This window comes from Lytechinus variegatus, chromosome 11 (genome assembly GCF_018143015.1).
Source record: "Lytechinus variegatus isolate NC3 chromosome 11, Lvar_3.0, whole genome shotgun sequence".
NCBI classification, from domain to species: domain Eukaryota; kingdom Metazoa; phylum Echinodermata; class Echinoidea; order Temnopleuroida; family Toxopneustidae; genus Lytechinus; species Lytechinus variegatus.
The window spans coordinates 19,465,298-19,492,078 of record NC_054750.1 but is presented as its reverse complement, the minus strand read 5'-3'; the positions used below and the strand labels follow the sequence as shown (position 1 = coordinate 19,492,078).

At 36.7% G+C, this 26,781-nt stretch overlaps 1 protein-coding gene across 1 annotated transcript; it reads left to right on the top strand.

Annotated features, from left to right (window-relative positions):
• Positions 1 to 200: 200 nt before the first annotated feature.
• Positions 201 to 25,838, top strand: LOC121424242 (receptor-type tyrosine-protein phosphatase T-like). The gene is made up of 16 exons (XM_041619850.1): positions 201 to 221; positions 356 to 443; positions 3,537 to 3,613; positions 4,336 to 4,372; positions 8,266 to 8,363; positions 8,774 to 8,887; positions 9,623 to 9,774; positions 10,723 to 10,855; positions 11,599 to 11,748; positions 12,166 to 12,265; positions 13,325 to 13,398; positions 14,395 to 14,529; positions 15,427 to 15,561; positions 21,779 to 21,933; positions 22,685 to 22,820; positions 24,734 to 25,838. Exons 1-16 carry the CDS (start codon positions 201 to 203, stop codon positions 24,809 to 24,811), a joined length of 1,683 nt encoding a protein of 560 aa, XP_041475784.1. The 3' UTR covers positions 24,812 to 25,838.
• The last annotated feature ends 943 nt before the right edge of the window (positions 25,839 to 26,781 follow it).

Genomic DNA, 26,781 nt, shown 5'->3' with positions numbered 1-26,781 from the left:
GTACCTCTCAAGAAATACAAGAAATATTTCAGACTTTTATTTTAGAATTATGATGTTTTTCTCAGCCATATAAAAACATTATCAAATAATACTGTTATTTACCTCTGTTTCAAATAAATATTTCATATATCCATATTTCCTCGGTAAAACAGAGCTAATCCTTAGGGAGCTTCAATTTGGCATATCTAAAAGTAACATTAATGATTATTATCATTACCTGTGTCATTTATTCCGGTCTATACAATTTCGAATGAAGTGCTTCAAGAGTTATAAATGTAGTGGTAGAAATGATTTTTAATCTCTGAAAAAAAAATCATCACTGTTGTTTTCCATTTTCTTTTTTTTTCAACACAAGACCATTCCGGCTGGGCAGTTGCACCCTTGGAACGTGGCAAAAAGAAACGGAAACACACAGAAGAACAGATACCGGAACATCATTGCCTGTAAATATGCCTATTTATAATTCTAATTTTACTTTGTGTCTTGCATTTGAGAACGGTAGCCATGAACGCGAAGGTCACACACTTTGATATTCCAATTACTTAAACTGCAATAACATGCAACGTGGTTACACTCCGTGCCCTTTCCCCTTTCACAAATATATACAGTTATTTTACCTTACCCATAAAGTTCCATAGTATTCTTACATTATCACCCACACACACTCCTTTTCACCCTCTCACATAATACCTCACAAACGTATCAAAACGCCCATTATGGCACCCCGGGGGGGGCACTTACATTGACGAGTGGATACCATGCGCGACCAAAAAAAACACGTAAAAGGATGTCTTTTTCACAATAGGGCACGTTACGTACGTAACGTGATAAGGGTGTAAAAAGACAAAAACAATGAAAAAGGGGTATCTATTTCACTAGGAGAGCTACGTGTCTAGGGTCAAATTTTCGGGGATATTAAAACAAAATTAAAATGTTTTATAAAGGATGTCTTTTTTCCCCCAACACTACGTGTTTAGAGTCCTATTTGCACGAGTTGTGGAAGGTGGGGCCGTATGAAACCAAATGGTGTGTAAAGGTAACAAGTGGAATGCCTCTGGCCGTCTCACCTGCATCACGCAGTTCAATGTAGCAGCAGTGCTGACTTTGAATACTACTCTAACTCGCACAACATGTTCAGTGATACATGGTTACTCTTATGTCCACTTTTTATGAACTAGACCAATAAACTTACAGAGATATGATGGTTATTCAACAAAAAACCCCAACATGGCCAAAGTTCATTGACCTTACATGACCTTTGACCTTGATCATGTCACCTGAAACTCGAACAGGATGTTCAGTGATACTTGATTACTCTTATGTACAAGTTTCATGAATCAGATCCATAAACTTTCAAAGTTATGATGGTAATTCAACAGATACACCCGATTCGGCCAAAGTTCATTGACCTTTGACCTTGGTCATGTGACCTGAAACGTGCACAGGATGTTCAGTGATACTTGATTACTCTAATGTCCAAGTTTAATGAACTAGACCAATAAACTTTCAAAGTTATGATGGTAATTCAACAGATACCCCCAATTCGGCCAAAGTTCATTGACCCTAAATGACCTTTGACCTTAATCATGAGACCTGAAACTTGCACAAAATTTTCAGTGATGCTTGATTACTATTATGTCCAAGTTTCATGAATCAGATACATAAACTTTCAAAGTTATGATGGGAATTCAACAGATATCCCCAATTCGGCCAAAGTTCATTGACCCTAAATGACCTTTGACCTTGGTCATGTGACGTGAAACTCATGCAGGATGTTCAGTGATACTTGATTAACCTTATGTCCAAGTTTCATGAACTAGGTCCATATATTTTCTAAGTTATGATGACATTTCAAAAACTTAACCACAGGTTAAGATTTCGATGTTGATTCCTCCAACATGGTCTAAGTTCATTGACCCTAAATGACCTTTGACCTTGGTCATGTGACATGAAACTCTAATAGGATGTTCAGTAATACTTGATTAACCTTATGGCCAAGTTTCATGAACTAGGTCCATATACTTTCTAAGTTATGATGTCATTTCAAAAACTTAACCTCAGGTTAAGATTTGATGTTGACGCCGCCGCCGCCGTCGGAAAAGCGGCGCCTTTAGTCTCACTTTGCTTCGCAGGTGAGACAAAAACCGACGACCGACGGACCCGTGACAACAATATATCGCTGTACTTGTTTAGGGGTTCATTTCAAGGAATACTTGCCAAGAGTATCGTTTTGTTTCTAATACTTGTTAATGGTAGGGTTTGAGACGCCAATACTTTTAAAAGGTATTGTTTAACTTTGTGAGCAGCCGATTTAAAAAATTCTCAAACCAAGATGAAACATGTGTACAAGTGCATGTATTAGAACTAATAAACCCTGAAAACAACCATTATTGAGAATGAAAAGCTAAAACTACAAGGCAAATCCCGATTTTGTAAATAGGTGTCTTAGACGCTTAAATAGTACACATAAGTGTATGGGATGAAATTAAGATGGTGTTTCCGGTCACTTTATATTTCAATTTTTGAAGCACTAAATAATTATTTTCGAACGCAATTTTTTCTGGGCTTCATTTTTGTAACATATCACTAGCATGTCTAGCTCAGATTTTTTTAAAGTCAAACCATTGTTAATCAATCACTTTAAGGGATGCATTTTCAGAATATGGAAAATACGTGTTTAGGGTGCTTTTCGAGACCCCATGGTCGCGCATGGTATCCACTCGTCAATGGAAGTGGCCCCCGGGTTAGGCACACTCTTTTGGAAAGAGTAGTGTCACAAGGCGTGTAAACAGTGTGGAGATGTGATTCACTGTTAAAACGCTCAAATCTAACAACAGTTTGGCAATAATTTCCCAGCGCGTACATCTCTTCACTCTACAGATTGGGAGTTTACAGAGTGCTTACATAGCAGGCGATGTAAAACTGCTTTTTACACTTTTACAATGTCTAAATTTAAAACAGAGTGTAAAGATGGTTTTACGTTGTGTTCCACACTGTGAACATACTGGACGAACTGTGGGACTGTCAGATTTCTTTTCCGGCGGGGTACTCTGGAAATACAGGGATTGTGATTGCATTTTCGTTTTAATAATATATATTAATACATATATTATTATTATATATGTGTGTATACTCAGTCAAGATGTAGTATTATCGGTGAATGTATGGAAATGGCCATCCTGTTCTGAGGAGCCTTAGATTAAATTAGACATATTTCTAACTTCATATGGGAATCATAGTTCTCACCGAGGCATAACTAAAAGCTGAAGAGAAAGATATTGAAAATTCAAAATCAAGAGGATAAACCCACTCCTGAAAAAAAATAATTCATGCGTTTGTTCTCAGTCATGATTTATCTACAATTAGTTTTGGTTTACCATAACGATAAATGAAAAAATAGCACAAGCTATCCACAAGTCTGCGGCAAGAAAAGTTACTCATACCTGACAATATAAATCGATTACTTCTGTAAGGCTTCCTGTTCATTCCCATATTTTGCTTTGTATCATCAAGATTGAATTCTTTTACCTTTTTAGATGACCACTCTAGAGTCAAATTGCCCCTCCTTGATAATGATCCTCATTCAGACTACATCAATGCGAACTTCATTGACGTAAGTATATATACTAAAAAATATACATTTCAAATCTATCTATTCTGCAAGGTATGTTATTATCTCATGTTTCGAAATGTTTTTCATAAATGTCTTATTACGATAATTTATGTCATTAGGTTTTGCGTTATAATTTTTATTTCATCTGCACTTGCTGCTAAACGATCTTATACAAAAGGTTACCATTTAAATAAAATCATTATTGCTATCAAGTAAGAGCATTATGACGATAAAAAAAGAGGATTTGTTTAAGCAGGTAAAAGTGAATTCCGGCCTGTAATATGTGTGTTTGGTATCATGGTATACAGTATATTTTAAGCATTTCATTCCATCATCATTTCTTCAGTTGTTGGTATATTTTTTGTAGATTTTTTAAACACAAAATGACGTTTTATAAACTGTAATTACTTACCTTGAATTTATGTTTTTGATTTTTGATGAAATCTTAAAAAAAGGAAACTATGTTGAAAAGAGTATAGGTGTGGGTGGGTGCGTGTGTGGGTGAGAATGTGTGTGTATTAGAACTAAAATATTCGAAGGAAATCGATCATGATTGCATGTATATTTTATACACTGTGTGTTTATACAATAATTGGCGTCACTATTGCTTCTATGTCATCTTCCATTATAGCTAGACAGGGTCATATTTGTATCTATAAAATTGATGTAGTTTTATGTATACCGCTTTACTTTTTTTATCACAAATTTGATTTATTCTACAGGGATACAATTATTCCAGAAAGTACATTGCTGCCCAAGGTGATTATATCATGGAGCTATATGATTATTGCGTTCACAACAAGTACATGACAAAATTGTTAATTTAAAGGGGGAGCAAACTGTGTGTGGTCTCTCATTGACTGTGTGTTAAAAATACAGTCTTAAAATATACGTTTTGAGATATCTACAGAGAATAAATTGTATTTGTATGGAGAAACGAAAATGTTTTAAGAGGAAAAGTTATTGTTTTGCTACCAGGTAACATAATTATTTCGGTATAAATGTATTGAATAGTTAATAAGCATTTTATCAATCAAGTGGGTCTATATTACTAGACTACACTAGCATTATGGATCAGGAAACTGGCCACATATGAGTAGTTGAGGACTCGAGATGGCGCTTTTGGTTCGTATCTGCTTTAAATTTATCCATGAAAAGTGCAAGAGAACTGAGTATAAGCCTTCTCCTGGTAATACCACAACAGTAGACTACATAACAGTATTATCATCAAAATTGATACATACTTCTCAGATCACTCTCTTCTTTGTAGTTGTACGGTTATCCTCAAAGCATAACAACTTTCCTCCGCGGAAAACTGCCATGAAACAATCCCCAGATATTAGAGTGTAATTTTATGTTTCTGACAATGAGACCAGAAAGAGGAAAGTCTTATTGCAGAAAGGGAAATTGTCTTATTGACTGTGATGTTATCTAAATATTTGCAAGGAAAAGGGGATTATAGAATGAAAAAGGTATTGACCAAAAATCATTAAGATTTTTTCGTTTAATAGTCACCCCTTCAGTTTCTCTTGTTCTTTTAGACAGGTTTAGTCTCACACCAAAAAGGCTGGGCTAATTTTGATGCCTGTATCAAGACAGTGGGCTGAATCCCCCCCCCCCCCCATCCACTTACATCCTCCGTGCAATTGCAACGAAAATCAATAAGCGCGTTACCCAAGGATAATCTAGTAAATCTGTACAATCAAATTCTTCGAAAAAAAGCTCATTACGAATAAATTAGGCTAATTTATGCCTAAAATCAACACTACTAAAGGACTAAAGTACTTCATTTATTCACTGACAGTGTATAATATATTGATCAAATATACTTTAAAAGAAAATTTTGTCACAATTCTCTGATGTATTTTATTTTTATTTTTTTATTAATTTATGTATCTTGTTTTTGTGTTTATTTTGATTTAATGAAATCGTTGGGGACCTTATTCTGACCATAAACAAGAAGAGTTTAATCATTAAAAATAATAATAATGAGGCATAAATTTAGTTGGCTAGAAACATTATTTGCATTGGATTTGTACACAAATTCACGTTTTTGAGTTAGTTTTGATCTGCATGCACTTTCGAAATGTTGTGTAATTTCGCAAACATGTACCTCGCATCACAAATCTGGTATTAAACTAAAAGTTGCGCTAGACTTGATAGAAAAAGGTCAGGAATCGCCGCGACACGATTTTTTTTCGCGTTGCTAATTTATAACGAAAAATGTCGAGGGCCGGGGGGTAGTAATAATCGCCCACAAATGTAATAACACTTTACCCACAAATGTAATAATTTTTGATCGCCCACAAATGTAATAACACTTTACCCACAAATGTAATAACGCCCACAAATGTAATAACACTTTACCCACAAATGTAATAATGCACTTTACCAACAAATGTAATAATGACTTTACCCACAAATGTAATTAATTTGAAGTGATTTTTGGCGAATTCGTTCTAAACTAATATCCTATAGTAATGCCTTCACATAGCACAAAAGTTCAAAGTCTTTTTTCCAGACCCGGTTAATGAAATATACAGTACAAGTCCAAGTCTTTTTCCAGACCCGGTTTTCAAAATTATAATATACGTCCAAAGTCTTTTTACCAGACCCGGTTGTTTCAAAATTATAATATACGTCCAAAGTCTTTTTTCCAGACCCAGTTAATTCAAAAATTATAATGCAAGTCCAAAGTCTTTTTTTCAGACCCGGCCGTTTCAAAAGTTATAATATACGTCGGTGAGGGGTAAAGACAACACTCTAAGCCCAAGCATTTTAAGTGGGTTTAATTTTGAAGATTGGTCTCAGCTGTCATTTTTTTTCAATATTTCTTTATGTTTTAAATAACCAGGTCCAGACGAAAGACTAAGCATAATACTCGTTTTATTCCACAAGAATAAGAATACGAGTCTTTTGTTTTTAGGATTGTTTAAATCATTTTTAAATCACCGGATCTGGAATAAAGACAACGCTCTAAACATGTGCTTTTCTACATGCATGGTCTTAATTTGGAGGATTGTTGGTTCTTAGATTCGTTGTTGGGGGGTTGAGTTTTATTGATTTTTTATTCCTGAAATAATTGTGTCTGGAGGAAAGTCGATCTTCGACAATCAGTCTTCATGTTGTTCCACAGTAATTAGATTATTGAGTATTCGTTTTAGAATATTTGTAAAAACTATTTTATTTTTCAAATAGTAACCAAGTCTGGAGAAAGGATGTCTGCTTTACCCACGCGTTATTACAATGTTTTGTATGGGTAGTAGTATTATTTAAATAAAGACATATTTTTACTGGGTGAAACTTTGGAAATTTGGTCTTAGATTTGAAGTTTTTCAGTTACTTTTTTTAATAGCCGGGTCTGGAGGAAAGAGTACGTTCTAAAACTCGTGTTATTCCACGAGAATAAGAATATTATTTATTTATTTATTTATTCACACATATTTAAACAGGTTCACAAGATCAGAGATAAAATTACTGTTTTGCATCTTGGTCCTGGTGTATAAAAAATTATATAAGGTCTTATGTTAGAAGATTTTTTTTTCGTAACTGTTTTAGGTATGGAATAAAGACAACACTCTAAACCTCTTTTAAAACAGGTTCTTAGGTTGAAGGTTTGTTTGGGTCTTAGACTTTGATTTTTTTTAATTCTTACCATTAGCGTTTTTTTTTGAAGAAAAAAATGGTCGGGCTGAAAGACTACGCTATATCCAGCATTAATAAGATTATGGGGTCTTTATACTGTTTTTAAACTGTTATTCATAATGTTTAAATAACAGGTAACCGGGTCTGGAGAAAAGACTACGCTTGATTCTCAATTTACTCTTAGTGCACATATTCACAATATACACCGTATAAGTTGAAACAACAACAAAGACATTAATTCCACCAGTTTTAATTATCTGGGTCTGGAGAAAAGCCTAAGCTCGATTCCCATTTTTTCCACAGGAATATCATTACCGTATCTTAGTTTGGACTTATATTATAAATTTGGAAATAACTGGGTCTGGAAAAAGACTTTGGACTTATCAAAATTCTTGAAACAACCGGGTCTGGAAAAAAGACTTTGGATTTATATTATAATTTTTGAAACAACCGGGTCTGGAAAAAAGACTTTGGACTTATATCACAATTTTTGAAACAACCGGGTCTGGAAAAAAAAGACTTTGGACTTTTATTATATTTTTTTAAACAACCGGGTCTGGAGAAAAGACTTTGGATTTATATTATAATTTTTGAAAACCGGGTCTGGAAAAAAGACTTTGGACTTGTACTTTGTTTTATTAACCCGGTCTGAAAAAAAGACTGCACTTTTGTGCTATATGAACGCATTACTATAGGATTTTAGTTTAGAACGGATTCGCCAAAAATCCCTTCAAATTTATAACACTTGTGGGTAAAGTCATTATTACATTTGTGGGCGATGAAAAAATCTTACATTTGTGGGTAAAGTGTTATTACATTTGTGGGCGTTATTACATTTGTGGGTAAAGTGTTATTACATTTGTGGGCGTTATTACATTTGTGGGTGCAACAGGGGGGCTGTCTCTTCAGGGTTAATATTGTTTAAAAACTTTATCTTAGCAATATGATAGTATTGCTGAATTTATCATATTGCCTTGAATATGAGAACTTAAATCTTGTACATGCAGGACCCAACGCGGCATCGGTTCGGGATTTCTGGCGAATGGTATGGGAGGAGGACTGTTGCAAGATTGTCATGCTGACCAACTTGGTAGAGAATGATAAGGTTATTTTCTCCTATTTTTCATTCAAGAAGTTTTAGTTCATCTAATGCATACATAGAAGTAGAAACAAATCCATTCCATTACAGTTACGCAGTTATCCACAGGAGGAACGTCACTTTGTGTGAGAGGGTGTGTGGGTGCGTGTGGGTGTGTGTTTGTGCATTGGAGTTACGATATGGGGGTGTATATTGGTGTTATTGGGTAGTGTATGTGCGTGTGGCGGTGAAAGTGTATGAGTTCGTGAATGTGAGGCTGATATATGGCTCGTGGGTGAGAGTTATTTTTTGTGTGTGTGAGAGCATAATTTTTATAATGTGCATCAGATATAATCGTAAACCATAGTAATGCTGTAATCTTGGTTGAATAATGTTTTTTATATCTAATTCTGCTGTATATTTCTCTATTCTTATAGAAAAAGTGTGAAAAGTACTGGCCAGACAAAAAAATGGTGTATGGAAAAATTACTGTTGCCCTAGATAGTACTGAAGTAAACACACATTACACGGTCAGGAAATATAATCTAAAGGTGAGTATTATTAGTTGATTTTGTTGCTGTTAACAAAATATATTTCATCTTCTGTCTTATTTTAGTAGTTTCATGACTTGTGTCACAAAGAAATGTTTTCTACATGTGACACGAACAATCTTTCAAAGAATTGTAAAATTCTTGATTGTTCTAAAGATGTGAAGTGAAGTGTAAGTCTACAAGTGATATTAGAAAATCATCATAAAAAGACAAAGTTTGTGCGTTGATGCCTCATTCCCAGTCGTGCGATCCATTATGATTTGCATTGAAGCGATCTCACACACAAAAAAAAATCATCCGTCCACGTTTGTTTCTACAATCAAAACGAAATGCCACAATTATCATTTGGAGATCTGATAAGATCTGATACGACCACGACCATTGCTCTACAATGTGTGCAACGGTTTCAATCGTGGCACGAATCGTGCACTGCAAAAATTCCGGTGTTGATTTAACACCAGCCGGGGATCTATATTATGTCCTCACCAGAGAAGTGTTAAACAACACCGGTTTTGGTATTAGTCTAACACCAGATAGATATTTATACAACACCAATTAGTATTAAAACAGCAGCGGTTTGATTCCAAGCTGGTGTTAATTCAATACTTCTCTGGTGTGGACATATATAGATTCCAGGCTGGTGTTAAATCAACACCGCAGTTTTTGCAGTATGACAGTAATAGAAACTATCATTAATTCTTCATAGCAAAAGTAAAAGTGTACATTATTTTGCAGTTTGATGATAACATCCGTGAAGTTGTCCAATACCACTATACCTCATGGCCTGACATGGGTGTACCAAAGTATACCACACCTCTCATGAAATTCATCAAGTTAGTCAACCAACACCACACAAGTAGTTCAGGACCAATCGTTGTTCATTGCAGGTAATACTTTCTATGCATTCTACAAGCTTTCAAATCGGATCCTAACCATGCTAATGATATGATGATAATAATGAAATAATGATAATAGCTGGATTTATTAAGCGCTTTTTGTCTGAGGATACGAAGTGCTGCTATTACCCCTGCTTCAGCTGTGCTGCCACATAGGCGCTGAAGCAATTCAAGGAATTTCTTCTCACCTCACCTTGGGTTGAGTGCAGCACATTGTGGGTAAATATCTTGCTGAAGCAAAACACAAACTGGCTGGGAATTGAACCCACATCCCTCAGATTGAAAGAAGAGAATCATAATAGCTGGACCACGACGCCCCCACTTATTGATTGGTTGTGCTTGCACACGTGGCCAATCTCAAATAAATAGTGGTGATCTATGATCACTTATCATGGTTTTGAGAAGATGGTTCATCAAATGACAAAGATTCATATACAATATCTTATGAAACACACCATCACTGAGGTCGTTAAATTGTTCCAAAGGGTCAGTTGCGACTGGTTTACAGTACGTCCAATTCTACTAACCACGTGGTTTATATTCCATATGACCCATTTTGTCTAATGTCCACAAATATGTGATGCAAGGTCCGATTCGTCACCTGCATCTGTGATATGTTGTAAAACTGAAGTACTAAAAAAATTAAACATAAAATGACTATTAGTGCTTAAGACAGGTGAAAAATAAAGTAACTGGTAACGCATTCCCAATGCTATTCCATATATTAGGTATGATACTATTAGACTACCCAGGAGACTAAATAATTTTCAGTCACAGATATCTTGAAAGTGTGTGCGCGAATTAGATTTTTATTTTTCCCCGTTTCTTTATTCATATGAACAACATGACATACTTCATGCATCACGCATTAGAGTCTCTCTACTGTAGATTTACTGATCTAAGTAGATCAATTATGTGTTTTATATCATTATTTTACAGTACTGGTGGACGCACAGGAACCTTCATCACACTAGATGCAATGTTGGATCAGGCTGAGGCAGAGAATGCCATAGATGTCTACAATTTCATCATGAGCATGAGGAATAATCGGATTAAGATGGTTCAAGTAGCAGTGAGTCTGAATGACGATGTCAATACAAAAAGTCTTGTCTTTCAATTATTCTGCCCAACTTTGGCAAAAGGAAGCAAGTGCCACATTAGTCAAATTTGAGTTGATGATGATAATAATAATTATGTGACTTGTCAAGCGCAAAATCCACTCTGTAGAGTGCTCAAGGAGCATAATTGTTTCTAAAACACCCTTTGTATGTTGCATGTGCAGGCAAAAATTTGGGAAGAAATGATTGTTCTATGGAAAGATATTGAAGAAAATATGCTGCTGTTATATTGCATTGATGATGCCGATGTAAATGACGAACACGCATTGCTCATTTACAACAATGACACTCTTGTAACTCGCTTCCTTTTGCCAAAGTACGGCAGTCTTATTGAGACTGCATCGGAATCAATGTCCCAGAAATACAGAAGGATATATCCGGGGGATATATATGCTAATCATCACAAGTTATTGTTCATCGGTGATTCACACAATACAGTATCAAGATGAATATTAATAGTAAATAATTAAGGACAAAAGCTCAGGCACTTTCCTACACGATTGGTATGGGTCTGTCTTGCAGATCCACCCCACGACCTCCAGTTTATGGGTTGTGAACTTTACCACTGAGTCTCCATTCCCGGTTTAGAACAAAGAATTTGGTGATATTCAAATGACAGTCATGTTGACATATCAGTCTTAATTTATTTACTAACGCTACTACTTACCATTTAAAACAACACCCCGTCTAATTCCAGGAGCAATATCAGTTCATCTATAAAGCCTTGTTAGAAACCTTCGTCTGTGGTGATACCAGCGTAGCTCAAGAGCTTTACCTCAAGCGATACCCTTACCTCCTAACTCCTGATCCTGTTAAAGGATGTACTGTGCTACAAGAGCAGTTCCAAGTAAGTTATATTTGATTTTGTTACCTTACTCATAAATTTATGAGAAAGTTATTTAAAGAAATCATGAGTATGTGCTAAAGTATTTATCCCTATGCAGATATTAGCGCCTAAGAACATTTTCCAGCCGTGCGTTAAGTCGTTCGTAAATTTATGGACAGCTTTACTGCACACTTCTCGCGTATATTCTACTTTCGCAGTAGCCCATTTTATTCAATCCCAACTTCAAAGAGATATAGACCTAATGCTAAACCATGAACGCTACTGAAAACAAATTTAGACTTTTTGTATCAGAGTTTCATGTTGGTGTAAAACAACAAAGGAAAAATATGTCACATATTGAAGGTATCCGGTGGCCTCTTCGTCAGAATGTGCCAAAAGAGTATTTTGTTCTTGTTAAATACTGTTTGTTTCCTGCAGATCCTTCATTTGTTTAACACCATTCCAAGAGAGGATGAACAGAAGGATGCCACCAACCCGTTGAATGTCCCTAAGAACAGATACATTGACAAGATACCAAGTTAGTCCCAACTGTTATATCATTTTTTTTATTTAACCGGTCTGCTATAGCTCATTACATGTGAGGGGCTGTGATTTATTGTGAATAATTACACACAGTGACTTAACCACAGAGTGAAATATAATTTTCATAACAATGTGTTGACATAGTTGTTTTCTCTTCCACAGGGTTCATCATTTTAAAAACAAATTTCAAAAGATAATTATACCTTATAAATATAAATTCATCTACATACACATTTTGTTTAATAACCAATATGAAAACTGAATATTAGCATTCTAACAAGGTGAATAAAAATTTCCACATAGTCCAATATGTGAACACACTGTGAACAGTCACACTGTGGAGGTTTCCATATAGTGTGGACGTATCTTCACACTGTTGAATGTGAGCATTCTAACAGTGTGAATCACAATTTTCACATAGTCTACTCTGTGAACAAACTATATGAACAGTCACACAGTGAACACACTGTGAGCGCACTCATTGTCGACAGTGTTGAATTCTCATCACGCTGTTGGATTTGAGCATTTCAACAATGTGAATGACATCCTCACATAATTGTCATGCTGTGGCTCCACTTTCATAGTAAACGTTAGTGATTTTTTTGTAAAATTAATCATGATTTATTCATGCATCTTCGAAGATTTGTAACAAGACATTTATCCTGTGTTTAAATGAAGTTGATTATATCTGCTGACATGTTATTGAGTGATATTTGCCATCTCATTGTAAATTTAATTTCCTTTGTATTCGTTTGTGTTTGTTATCGACCAACGAAAGGAAAATTTGCCGGTAGATGGTACTAAAGTTTAATGATTCATTCAATCATTTGTTGAATTGGAAAGCAATTAATTTTATTCTTCAAGTAATTATTTTTTACAACGATACGCGACAAAGTAAATGAACCAACAAACAAAGCATTAAAAAAATGAGCAAACATTCAGTGTCTTGTAGATGCTTATGTTTTTTTTTTTCGAAATATAAGGTCTACATGGTCTAGCTTAGAAATAAAATTGTAACAGTACACACATCAATTTATTGTTGTTTTTTTATCAGTGGACAAACATCGACCGTTTCTTATTACAGAGGTGGAGGATGGTAGCAACTATATAAACGCATCTTTCCTTCCAGTAAGTTTATGACTTAAATTGCTGTGTCAATTTTGTTCACGGACCCAATTATGTCACCAATTGTCATCATTATTTCAAACCAAAATCAAGGCAGTTTGCAAAGAAGTCTGCGCTTACTCATTCGAGACAATGAATGTTGTTTAACGTTATTAGATCGGCTTTTATTCTTCAAAATGTGGTCTCAAAAGATGCGCAAGACTTGAGGTTAAGGTCGGCGAGCGGAACGTTAAAAAAATCGTAAACCATCGCCAATAGCTGCATTAATCCTTAACAGTAGAGGTTCAATGCATCAGCTAATTTGACTCTCAATTCATTCTTACATGATTTTATTTGCTTGTGAAAGATGAATAAGTTAGTTTTCTTCACCATCAAAGACTTAGAAAGGGCATTGTAATATAAGGAACATATACTGTTAGAAAGTTTATCGTTAGAATAAAATAAGTTCCTGCAGCAGAGTCTCGAGAAAATCTGTAATTTACCAGATTGCGTAATCTTACAGGAAATTGGTATTTAGTGTATGGAACCTTACAAATGTCCTTTAAGAAACCACCCTTTTCCCCGTTTTAAACAGACCTGTTCTGTTAAATTACAGAATTATTCTGTTATTGCCTTCTGCAAAAATCAGGGTTTTTTTTCAACAGGGTAATATGTAAACAAAATGTTTACATATTTAGCTTCCCATAATTTTAGCACAGAGTGAGACCATTGTCTGAGTTAAACCTGAGTCCAGAATACAGACCAATGAGAATTAGGCAACATGGGTGTCAGACCACGTGTAGTGTAGACAATTAACAATTATACCAAATTAATAATGGATCAAATGGGTTTAGTCCATGTGGTATTTTACTATCTAGGAATTAGACCAACTTTTGATAGACTGTATGAACATCAATTGATTCCTTTAGTTCCTTTAAAGTAATTTCAATATGGATGCTTCCCTTTCCACTGTCTTAGAGAATTGTTATGATACAACAAATAAATCTTGCACTTGTCTAGGGATACACCAAAAAGGACATGTTCATTGGTACTCAGACCCCTCTCCCAGATACTGTTGTTGACTTCTGGCGATTGATCTTTGATTACAAGATTTCTACTATTGTAATGCTCAACGGTATGGCCTCAGAGGATCAGGTACGTATCATCACACATGCCTACTCGAGATAATAAGACCTAGTTGAATATGCAGTTAGCTAGTTAACCATGGTTAACAAGTTTTCTCATTTTTAGGATAAACTCAAACACTTTTCAAATGGGTGTTGCGTAAGCTTTCCTGACATGATATTAGGTGGTTGTCAAAATTCTTGTAAAGAAACGAGGACGAGGCATAGACCCGGTGACTAGAATAGCATCATTGATCAAACTTGGAAATCGTTTCATTGTCCACATTTGGAACATTGGCTATCTGGGTTGCCATGGCAACTGTCAGACACCAACCAGTGGGAACATTTTGTTGCTCTTCAGTAGATGTTGAAAGATTTTTTTTATGTTTGAATAGTCATCACATCACAATTATGTGAGTGAATTTAAAAGGCTATCTCAAATGACATCATTCATACGCAGAATGCAATTACAAAATGCTCTGTTCTTTGGTAAACTTATTTCCAATTGTTGGGATATTTGTCAGGTAAAATAGGTAAAGCGCAACATTTCAGTAAGTTTTCAGTATGGTATATTTCCCTTTCAAATACATTTTGATGTATAAGTAATGACCATATTCACAATATTTACATTGGAATGTAAAAAAAGTATGTGTTTTATAGTGTAAGACATACTTTGATGATATAGGCTTAGGCCATAATTTCATTTACTTACGAAAATACAATTGAAATTCAATAAAATACCAGGCGGAGATTTACATGTATTTTAACATGGCTTTTTTTGTTTGATTTATTTTCCAGGATAATAGCATAGGCCTTAGATATTTGATATATAGATCCACTTATTTTGTGTGAGTCAAAGTATATTTTCAGATACATATAGGCCTGTTATTTATGAATAAGCTTAAATTTATCTATTTTTTTTCTCTAGTCAATGGCAAAATACTGGCCAGACGCATCTCAAAGTGAAGTCACATACGGTCCTTTCATGATCACATTCGTCAATGAGAAACATTATGATGGATTATCATGTAGGTCTATGGAACTCCAAAACACTTCAACCAAGGTAGGTAGCTCCATGATAGCTCGAATTTCCACAGATTTTATATTTACGATGTGTTATTAGCGTGCTTTAGACCTGCGACGGGAGAAATCTATGACGGTAATTTGTGGCGAAAATCGATCTGCGCATGCGGAACTCCTAAAATCTCTCCAAATCTGAGACAGTCATCGAGCAAATGACGTCCGCTCCGATCTGCAACGCAGAGCGGCAATTTCTTTGCACTAGACCCACGTCGTATCAGGAAACTACCCCTAGGACAATCACCCGTTGGCGACTACCCACGAACAATTACCCCCACAAGGACAATCACCCCGAGGACAATTACCCCCTGATAATCACCCCCAGAAATTTACCCCTGAGGACAATTACTCCCCGGACAATCACCTCTCCTGACAACTACCCCTGGACAATTACCCCCCCCCCTCAAGGACAATTACCCCCAGACAATTACCCCCCTGGACAATTACCCCCGGACAAGTACCTTCGAGGACAATTACCCCCTGGAACAATTACCCTCAGAGGAATATTACCCCCCCCCCCCGACTAAGGGAGAGCACAGGGTCATATGACGGCCGTACGTTTGACGGAAGAATTACTCGGTATCAAGTATGTTGGAATCAATCGAACGCAAGGCCCGGTCACATATAGCCCGACGCACGTACGACCCGCGCATAGAAAATTGGAAAAAAGGACCAGTGCGTCGTTGTGCGCTCAACTCCTGTCAGAATTTGTGAAAGGCTAGCGAACTTGCATCGAATACAGAACATATTACTAACGCGCATACTGGGCGCTTATTGACCATACAGTACATGCAGAGCGCATATACAAAACTTCCCAACTAATGCATCACGTATTGCGAGCGTGTTGAACGAATGGCTAGCGCATGCACTGCGCGTTCAACGCGCAGCCCGTGACCGAAAACTTCCAGTCACGTGACTGTGGCTGCAAAACTAAAAAGAGCCTCGTGTAGTGATAAATGTAGGCCTACATCCCAATTTTTCATCCTTGCATCTTGGCAACAAAGACAATGACTGGTGTTCGCCGTTAAGGAAAAGGTCGTGGGGCCGCAGAGGCAACAAAGGGCTTCCCAACCCCAATCCAGACACTCAACAGCCAAGCCAAGACCATGAGCTTATTCCCAACCCGGATCATCGAGAGACCAGCCTGGATCATGAGCTTACTCCCAACCTGGACCATCGCCAGCCCAGTCCAGACCTTGATGTTGCCGTTGAGCATGGTGACGTGGTGGATGCTCAATCCTTACCTCATCCCCTCAACGCTCCCCCACTCATTCGCATAGTCGGTCCGTAGACAGCCATGTATCACTGGCATCGCATGTGTCGTCAGTCGCAGAGATCCTTCCAAAGAAAGGCAGGAAGAGGAAAAAAAAGGGCCAGCAAGCTGTCCGATGAGGAGGAGGAATTCATGGTCGCCTTGGAGGAACACGAGATGCTATGGAACAAAAAAGTTATGAACTACAGGAGACCAGATCTGAAGAACGCAGCGTGGCAGAAGCAGGCGGAAACCATGTCCAAGGAGGTATCTCATCTGCAAGGTTGGTTCGGGGGCATGAGGGACAACTTCACGCAACTAGAAGAGATACTTAAGTCTGGGCAACAGGTATTTTTGTCTCACCTGCATAGCACAGTGAGACTATAGGCGCCGCTTTTCCGACGGCGGCGACGTCAACATTAAATCTTAACCTAAGGTTAAGTTTTTGGAAAGACATCATAACTTATAAAGTATGTAGACCTAGTTCATGAAACTTGGCCATAAGGTTAATCAAGTATTACTGAACATCTTATCAGAGTTTCATGTCACATGACCAAGGTCAAAGGTCATTTAGGGTCAATGAACTTTGGCCAATTTGGGGGTATCTGTTGAATTCCCATCATAAATTTGAAAGTTTATGGATCTGATTCATGAAATTTGGACATAATAGTAATCAAGCATCACTGAACATTTTATGCAAGTTTCAGGTCTCATGATTAAGGTCAAAGGTCATTTAGGGTCAATGAACTTTGGCCGAATTGGGGTTATCTGTTGAATTACCATCATAACTTTGAAAGTTTATTGGTCTAGTTCGTTAAACTTAAATAATTAGTGTAATCAAGTATCACTGAACATCTTATGCGCATTTCAGGTCACATGACCAAGGTCAAAGGTCAATGAACTTTGGCCGAATTGAGTGTATCTGTTGAATTACCATCATAACTTTGAACGTTTATGGATCTGATTCATAAAACTTGGACATAAGAGTAATCAAGTATCACTGAACATCCTGTGCGCATTTTAGGTCACATGACCAAGGTCAAAGGTCAATTAACTTTATCTGTAATGGGGTATCTGTTGAATTACCATCATAATTTTGCAAGTTTATTGATCTGACTTTTGACACTTGGACATAAGAGTAATCAAGTATCAGGTCACATGATCAAGGTCAAAGGTCATGTGATGTCAATGAATTTTGGCCACATTGGGGGTATTTGTTTAATAACCATCATATCCTCTGTAAGTGTATTGGTCTAGTTCATAAAACGTGGAAATAAGAGTAACCATAGTATCACTGAACATCGTGTGCGAGTTATAATAGTTTTCAAAGTCAGCACTGCTGCTATGTTGAATCGCGTGATGCAGGTGAGACGGCCAGAGGCATTCCACTTGTTTATAGAAAGTGAGCTCTGGACATTGAAGAAGTTCCACTTTCTTCAAAAGATAGTGTACCACAGACCAGAGCCACTCGGCAGTGTAAGTACATATTTTTGAACTTTTTACATTGTTTAATGTTATTTCTCACAAATGAGTTGTATAAAAGATTGAAAACAAGTCTTAAAAAAGTGGTGATAAATGATTGCTTTTACACGAAACGTTTTGTATTATTCCGTTTCATTGTTAAAAAGTGATTGTTGATAGAGAAAAGGGTTAGTTATTGAATCGTTTTAACGTAAAAATAATGTGTTTTGTATTCATCCGTTTTTAAAGTTAAAAATAAATAGCAATAGAAATTTGGTTATTTCATATGTTTAATTGAAATAATATGCTTTGTGTTTGACCATTTCTCACGTGGACAGTGTTGATTGAAAACATGTGGTAATACAAATCTTGGTAAATGACTGTTATCAACCTCTCATTTCAACTATTAAACAATATGCTTTGTATTCGATTTTAAGATTACAAAAATGTCAAAAAAAGAAATCGTTGGTTATTGAACATAGCAACATGTTTATTTCACCTTAAATCGATTGATTTTTTCCTTCTCATAACACGTTTTGTTTAATGTGCAGTAGATTATGTAAACTACCCCTCTTGAACAAGTCGCTCAATTCAAGTTTCAGTGCTTGAAACTCTTTTTTCTTCATTTTTGTTCGTTTTAACTATTGATTGGCCATTACCGGAATAGCTTCAAATCATACCAATAAACAATGAAAACTATTTTAGTAACTATCGTAAACATACAATCGAAACTAAAACTTGAGTTGAATGGGTTAATCATGAAGGGGACTTGTCAAGTTAATGAAATAGAAATTGAATGCAAAAGATCAAGACAAAGATTTTATGTTATATAAATGCTAAAAAAGAAAACACTTATAATGATTCTAGTTTATTCCATTTCGGTTGTGTATCCCTCCCCCTTCCTTCCTCCCTATAAAAAAATGGATGGGGTGTAAATAATTTAACTTTGCAAGGCGTTTAATAAAAAAAACAATTAGTGCATTGAATAAATACAGCATCTTGTAAAACTACATTAAAATGTGTTTATTAAACTTATTCTTCTCCAACATGCAAGTTGGATTTACACAATATACAAGTCGACATAATAATCAATGAAATGGAAATATAAAAACGTGAATACATTTAGTTCTTGAAATAGATCTGATCTATAATTACAAAATATAATTACATAATTAAAGAGAGGATATGAATAATAAGAAAAAGATAAAGAATAGGAATTGATAGGAGCAGAAGTACATTAGAACACATTTGGTAAAAAACACGGGATATCCAGTAAAAAAAAAAAAAAAAAAAAAAAAAAAACTATAAATCAATGTATACATTTGTAGAAATGTTACTATGTTATTAAGAAAATATATTTTCTTACACTACCAAAGAAAAAAAGTTTGAAAAGATTTCATATTCAAATCAGTGTCAATTTATCAGGCAGGGAAAACACAAGTTTGCCGGCAGATTTGAATATTATCACTATACATAATATTCTTACTAATTTACAAAGAAGAGCCAAAAAGTAAAAAGAGGGGAAATATGAAAAAAGCTAAGAATAGACACATGTAGGAGAAAAGTGTGTGTAGATTTGTGTTCTAATGTATTTGCGTTGTTAGCGAGTGTGTGTGCGCGTGCGTATAATTATATATGTTTGCAAGTGCATGCTTGTCAAATAAATAGTATGGAATGAAATAGTACAAAGCATTAATCAACCATCATCCAATCACAACTCTGTATGATTAAAGCTGCCCGAACTGTTCACATAAATATTGTCTACATCTTTCTGTCCTGCCATGGAACGGCACCGTCATCGAAAGTTGATCCAGTGCTTGATAAGATTCCTCTGCTTTTTTCCTTCCCTGCTGGAAGTATTGCTGCCAGCGACAGAGACCCAGTAACTTCGTTGACTTTTTTTCTTTCTTCTTCTGGAGACTTGTAGTTGGTGAATAGTCAGTGCCATTAGGTTATGCTGATGTTATTTCAATTGAGTGTCAGGACCATCCATCTTCCGAGGTGGTTCTTTCGAAGGCTGGAGGAGAAGTGATGAGGAGATGGTGCCGGATCCACTTATATGCCCTATGTCTACGTGCGTCAGAGACACGTTCAGCACTCGTTCAACTCGTTCATATTCGTTGCGTGTTCGTTGGAAGCACGTTATAGGTGCGCCAGTTGTTCGTTCGAAATCAGCCGCCGAACTTGGGACGGATACTCAACGTATAGGCTCAGCGTACGCCTATAGCTTTGGTCTAGCGCGCATTGCGAATGTTTGGCGACGTCATGCGTCGAACTCTGCGCATAATTTTGAGCACGCTAAAGAAATCACGACGCACAAGCGAAGAGCGTCGAATACATTACGCTCGTCGAACCTTAATAAATAATGGCGCATGTCTAGTGAGTATACAACGCATTGACCCAAACTGCCAAAATTCAACACGTGGGCCATGCGCCCCTCGTGCGTCGCCTATATGTGACAGGGCCTTAGTTCAATCTGCAGATATGCGAAGCTAAACTGGAGGTTTTGGGCGCAAGCACCCCCCCCCCCCATTTTTTTCATGCCGTAGAAGGTGCCGCTAAACCAAAAAAAAGGAAGGAAAGGGGATGAAAAGAAAGAAAATATATATAAAAAAAAAGAAGAAAGTGGAAGAGAGAGAGGATAGGTGAAAGAGCGATATAAAAGAGAAAGAAAAAGTTATTAGGATAAGATAAGGCAGAAAATATTGAGTCGAAAACCTGTACCATCTGCCAAGATGGGTCCCGCTTGATTCTAACATCGATGCCAGAGAGGAGGGGGGGGGGATTTCCGGGGGTAATTTTCCTAGGGTATGTGTCCATAGGGTAACATTCTTCGGGGGTGGTTTTCCTCAGGAGGTAGTTGTCCGGGAATAATTGTCCGGGAGTAGTTGTCCAGGGGGTAATTGTCCTACAACCCTCTGACGAAACGTAAGACACGATAGCGCGAACGAAAAGGCTTTAAATTAGAACAGAATGGAAACGTAGCTCGAGTATGGTATGGCCACGGTCTGCTGACTTCCTGGTACAAGATCGAAAGCACACTAATGATGTATAATGCAGGGATTTTCAATTATGTTTGTATTGTTTTGCTAGAAACACGGTCATGTTACTCACAGGGGTCGCGGAACGGTTTCCAAAGTGGGGGGGGGGGCTGACCATGGAAAAAAATCACAATCATATGGGCATTTTTAAGTTTTTTTTTACACGGTTTTGGAAAAAAGTGGGGGGGGGGCTGAAGCCGCCCCCAGCCCCGCGGCCCCTGTTAGATATAATTGCGCTGTAGGGCCAAAAATGTTTCGAATAACATATGTGACACTTCAACAAAACTAATTTAGAAACCGCGATATCATTCCCTTTTATGAAATTTAATTAATAATCTTTGTATGCATTCCTGTTGAATTTGGACTAATTTTACATAGTTTTCTTTTTTTTTAATGTATTTGTCAAGTTTTTAGGGTAAAATTATTCTCATGATCGTCCATTGCAGTCTCTAGTTCACACTGTGTACCAACTCCAGCTTACGACATGGCCGATGGAATCTGAAGTATGTACTTCTGCAATCTCTTTCATGGAGCTTCATCGTAGGGCAACGGCATGGAATGACACCAATGCTGAGGATGCGCCAATCCTAGTTCATTGCACGTAAGGACCGTGTTCGATGGCTATCAATAAGTTTAGTTTTTAGTGGGGGACAACAAAACCGAAAAAGGAACTACATGTGAGAGTGAGATACTGATAAAAGAAAGAACACAATTAAATTCCCTGACAGGCTTACACCGGGAAAATGTTTACATGTAGAAATTCCATTACATAGGGCCTATATTTTCTACAATCATTGACTTCTTGATTAAATGAATGAGAATGTCGTCAGTGGCAGGCGTATTATTTTGTCACTTCGACTTAAGTTGCCACCCGAAGAAAATTCACGATAGTGATAGGCCAAATTATAGGCAAGCTACATGAATGGAATGGTCTTGTATTGTTATACACAAATAATAGTCACTAATTAGTCTTATAGATGTCATGGAAAAGCGAGAAATGCAATTTTCGAGACCCTTCTCAGCCCTCTGAATATAGTTAAAGCGTGGTCATGGTGGTAAGAAACAGTCTCATTGATGACGTCACACAATACACCACCGACTATCCCACGCGTATATGCATCCATTCCCCTTGCTGATTTGTTTTCCTTCAGAATTTTACCTTTTATCCATCTAATTGGATTTTCGATTCCTGGTTTCGACATCTTCAAACACTGTAAGGAGCAGTAGTTGTGTTATTTTACCCGTTTTCATTGAAGTGTAAAGACCGAGTTCAATTGGACTTGACAATATATCATTTTGTCCCGGCATTTTGTATTATTCTTCAATCTCCATGGTTATGTCAATTGCTTTAGGGATGGTGAAGGGACTACAGGGACATTCTGTGCTCTCTCGTCTGTCTTGGAGCGACTGAAGGTTGAGAAACTGATTGACGTCTTTGAAGAATGTAAGGCACTGAGGGCAATTCGACCTGGCGCAGTTGCAACGTTGGTAAGAGATTGGCATACCCATTCAATTCTTCACTTTGATATTTGCATGTTTTGCCGTCGGAAAATTTTGTTTGGGGCTTCATTGTGACAGTGTGTCAATCCCGGGGGGGCCACTTACATTGGCGAGTGGATACCATGCGCGACCAAAAAAACACGTAAAAAGGATGTCTTTTTCACGATAGGGCACGTTACGTACGTAACGTGATAAGGGTGTCCAAAACACAAAAATAATGAAAAAAGGGTATCTATTTCGTTAGGAAAATACGTGTTTGGGGTCGAATATGCTGGGATGATATACAAAATTAAAATGTTTTATAAAGGATGTCCTTTTTGCCCCAAAACTTCGTGTTTAGGGTCCGATTTGCGCGAGGTGTAGAAGGTGGGGTCGTACTAAACCAAATAAGGTAAAGCCGCGACGACCGAAGGACCCGTAACAACAAAACATTCCTGTACTTGTTTAGGGGTTCATTTCAGGGAATATTTTCCAAGAGTATCGTTTTGTTTCCCATACTTGTTAAGGGTAGGGTTTCACACGCCAATACTTGTTAAGGGGTGCATTTTCAGAAAATGGAAATTACGTGTTTAGGGTGCTTTTCGAGACCCCATGGTCGCGCATGGTATCCACTCGTGAATGGAAGTGGCCCCCCGGGGGGGCCACTTACATTGACGAGTGGATACCATGCGCGACCAAAAAAACACGTAAAAAGGATGTCTTTTTCACGATAGGGCACGTTACGTACGTAACGTGATAAGGGTGTCAAAAACACAAAAATAATGAAAAAAGGGTATCTATTTCGCTAGAAAAATTACGTGTTTAGGGTCGAATTTGCGGGGATGATAAAACAAGATCAAAATGTTTTATAAAGGATGTCCTTTTTGCCCCAACACTACGTGTTTAGAGTCCGATTTGCGCGAGGTGTAGAAAGTGGGGTCGTACTAAACCAAAAAAAGTAAAGCCGACGACCGAAGGACCCGTAACAATAAAACATTCCTGTACTTGGTTAGGGGTTCATTTCAGGGAATATTTGCCAAGAGTATCGTTTTGTTTCAAATACTTGTTAAGGGTAGGGTTTCACACGCCAATACTTGTTAAGGGGTGCACTTTCAGAATATGGAAATTACGTGTTTAGGGTGCTTTTCGAGACCCCATGGTCGCGCATGGTATCCACTCGTGAATGGAAGTGGCCCCCCGGGCCCGGCGGCCTCTCGAGCTCTGGGAAGAACCAAATGTGGCTCTGGAAAGTCGTCCGAAATCGGATATATCTCTGTAACCATAGTAGCAACCAGAATTTTGCACACGAAAGGCAGATTGAATGTGTCCGTGGCAGATGCGAAACGAAAAAAAAATCTCATGTCACACAACTTGCATTGAAGGACAGTGTTTTACGACGGGCCCAAAAGTCTCTTCCAAAATCAATATACCGTAAAGTCCGTCTGCGCTGCACAGCGAAAAGTCGGAACTGTCAAAGGCGCTCCACTTGTTCCTTGTGTGTGTTACCATTAAAAAAAACTTAGACCAGATGCAGGCACTTTTGTATTAAGCGGCTTGCAGACTAGAATAATAGTATCATTTAAATTGTCTATATGCCAACATTCTAATTGATACTGTCATAAAGATATTCGTCACTATTTAAATCATGAAACAAACAAGACAAGATACAAGATATAATTCACTGTTTATTTGATGAGTGCAGGCACTACATAGAAAATCTGTTTTCAGTGGCTTCCAAATAAATATAATAAACAATAAAATGTAATCATCTTACTAATTTTAATTTTTAGACCATATTAAACATTTTATATAACCAATGCAAAGGGAAGCTATGCCTATTTATTTTGATTGTCCCATCCATTTTGAAGGCTTCTAAGTCATGTATAATTTTTGCTAATTTAATTTATGTTCCTTTTTTTCAGGCTCAATATAAGTTCATCCATAACGTTATCAAACTAAGTGTGGAATCTCGGGGCATCTATGAAAACTGTCGTGAATGAATCCGGACCTCATTTAGACATCATCGTCGTCAACTCGTCGTCTTCATCAATAATTGAAACATTTCAGCAAATTAATGAAAATAAAAATAAACAATTTAATTTTAAACTTTTTCACAGAATATTGCCCAGTAAAGACAATTTATGCAAATGGGGAATTACGAATGGTTATTTATGTCGTACTTGCGATCGCAAAGAAACTATATGTCATTTTTTTATCGACATGGAAAAAAAGTCAGGATATTTTGGAAAATAGTTTCGTGTCTTATTCGGAATAGTTTTGACCTGATATTGATATAAATGAAAAAACGATTATTATTATTATAGGATGTGATATAGGCAACCGAAAAACAAAACTCGTCAATTTCATCCTTACTTATAGCCAATATATTGTATATAAGAATTATGTCGAAGAATGTAATGATGAAAAGAAGCATGTGTTACATGGAAACTATCTATTGAAAGATTTGAAAGCAGAAATAAGATTCCAGATAAGTTTGAAGTATAATCACAAAAGATCTAATGTAGATGCGTTTTTACTTTGAGTGAATACACTACTGGTCGTGGTTTTTTGGTCCGCTGTTGGAGCCGGAAAACAATGGATTCAGTCCACTGAATATATTGTTCTCTGGTTCTCGACGGGTGACAGCAGGCCGAGGAATTGTGACTGGTAGTGTAAGTAACATATTTTTACTGTATTTGATGTATTTTTTTAAATAAAATATTGTTGTGTGATATATGAATTTTGTTGATGTAAAGACTTGTATCTTTTGATATTTTTATGGACAATCAAGTACCTCAATTCAGGATAAATAGAAAAAAAAAACAATTGAAACATGCAGGGTCACAGCAGATATTTTTCCTGCAATTGTAATATTGGTGGACAATATCCTGTTGAGCTTTTGCTCTCATGTTGTTTCCAATAACATGGGCATAATTCCTATTTATAGAGTAACGAAGCGATCAGTTGCCATGGTATCACGGCGGCCTGGGGTGGTATTCTGAGGTCATTTTATCTTTAAAATATTTAATTTTATCTCTTAAAATGAAATTGGTATTCTGAGATGAGATTTTATCTCTCAGATAAAATTTTAGATTTTATCTTGCGTATAAATTTTATCTTGCGTATCTACAGATGATACGCAACAGAACAATGCCTGCGTACACATACCCATCGCGTATCTGGCCGTTGCAACGCAGATGATGTGCTTGCGCCCATGTTACTTTGAAGAAAAAATAAAATAAACTTAAAAGAGAGTAGAGGCTATTTTATCTCTGCGACGTTTATTTCACCAATATTTCTAGGTGAATTAACCCCAAATGGTGACATGAAAATGAAGAAAAATTATATATTTATTGAGAATAACACCTTAACGTTGTTCATGTACAATCAGAGAGTATTTCATGAAACTTTTCTTGACTAATATTGTCTTTGAAATGATGCTTGTAAAGATGCGATAAAGACTTCGAAAAAAGATGAGAGTATTGTCCTTTTTGTTAAAAAGAAATCTCGGTAAAGACGCGTAAGCGTATAGTGCAAGCGTATTTGAAGTCAATAAATTGACGCAATCTCACCCCTTTGCCACACCTCCTGGCGGAATGGATTTTAATTGGTTGAGTGATATGAGAGAGCTATAAAAGCGCGTTTCTAATTGGACATTGATTAAAAAATAGGTGTGTCTTACAGAGATAAAATGAAGATAAAATGGTTCTCAGAATACCAATTCGGAGAGATTTTAAGGGTATTTTATCTCACTGATTTTAACGGAGATAAAATATTTTATTTTATCTGAGATAAAATGGATCTCAGAATACCACCCCTGGTTCTTAACAAATAAATCCGCCAAATGAAAGCGTGTGTTTCTCATTGGAGAAAATGGCTGCTATCGGAATTTGATCACTTGCAACCTTTTTTTCAAACGAGTCAAAGTCAAACAAAATGTGTACAGACGATCGTCAGCTACGACTCTGTT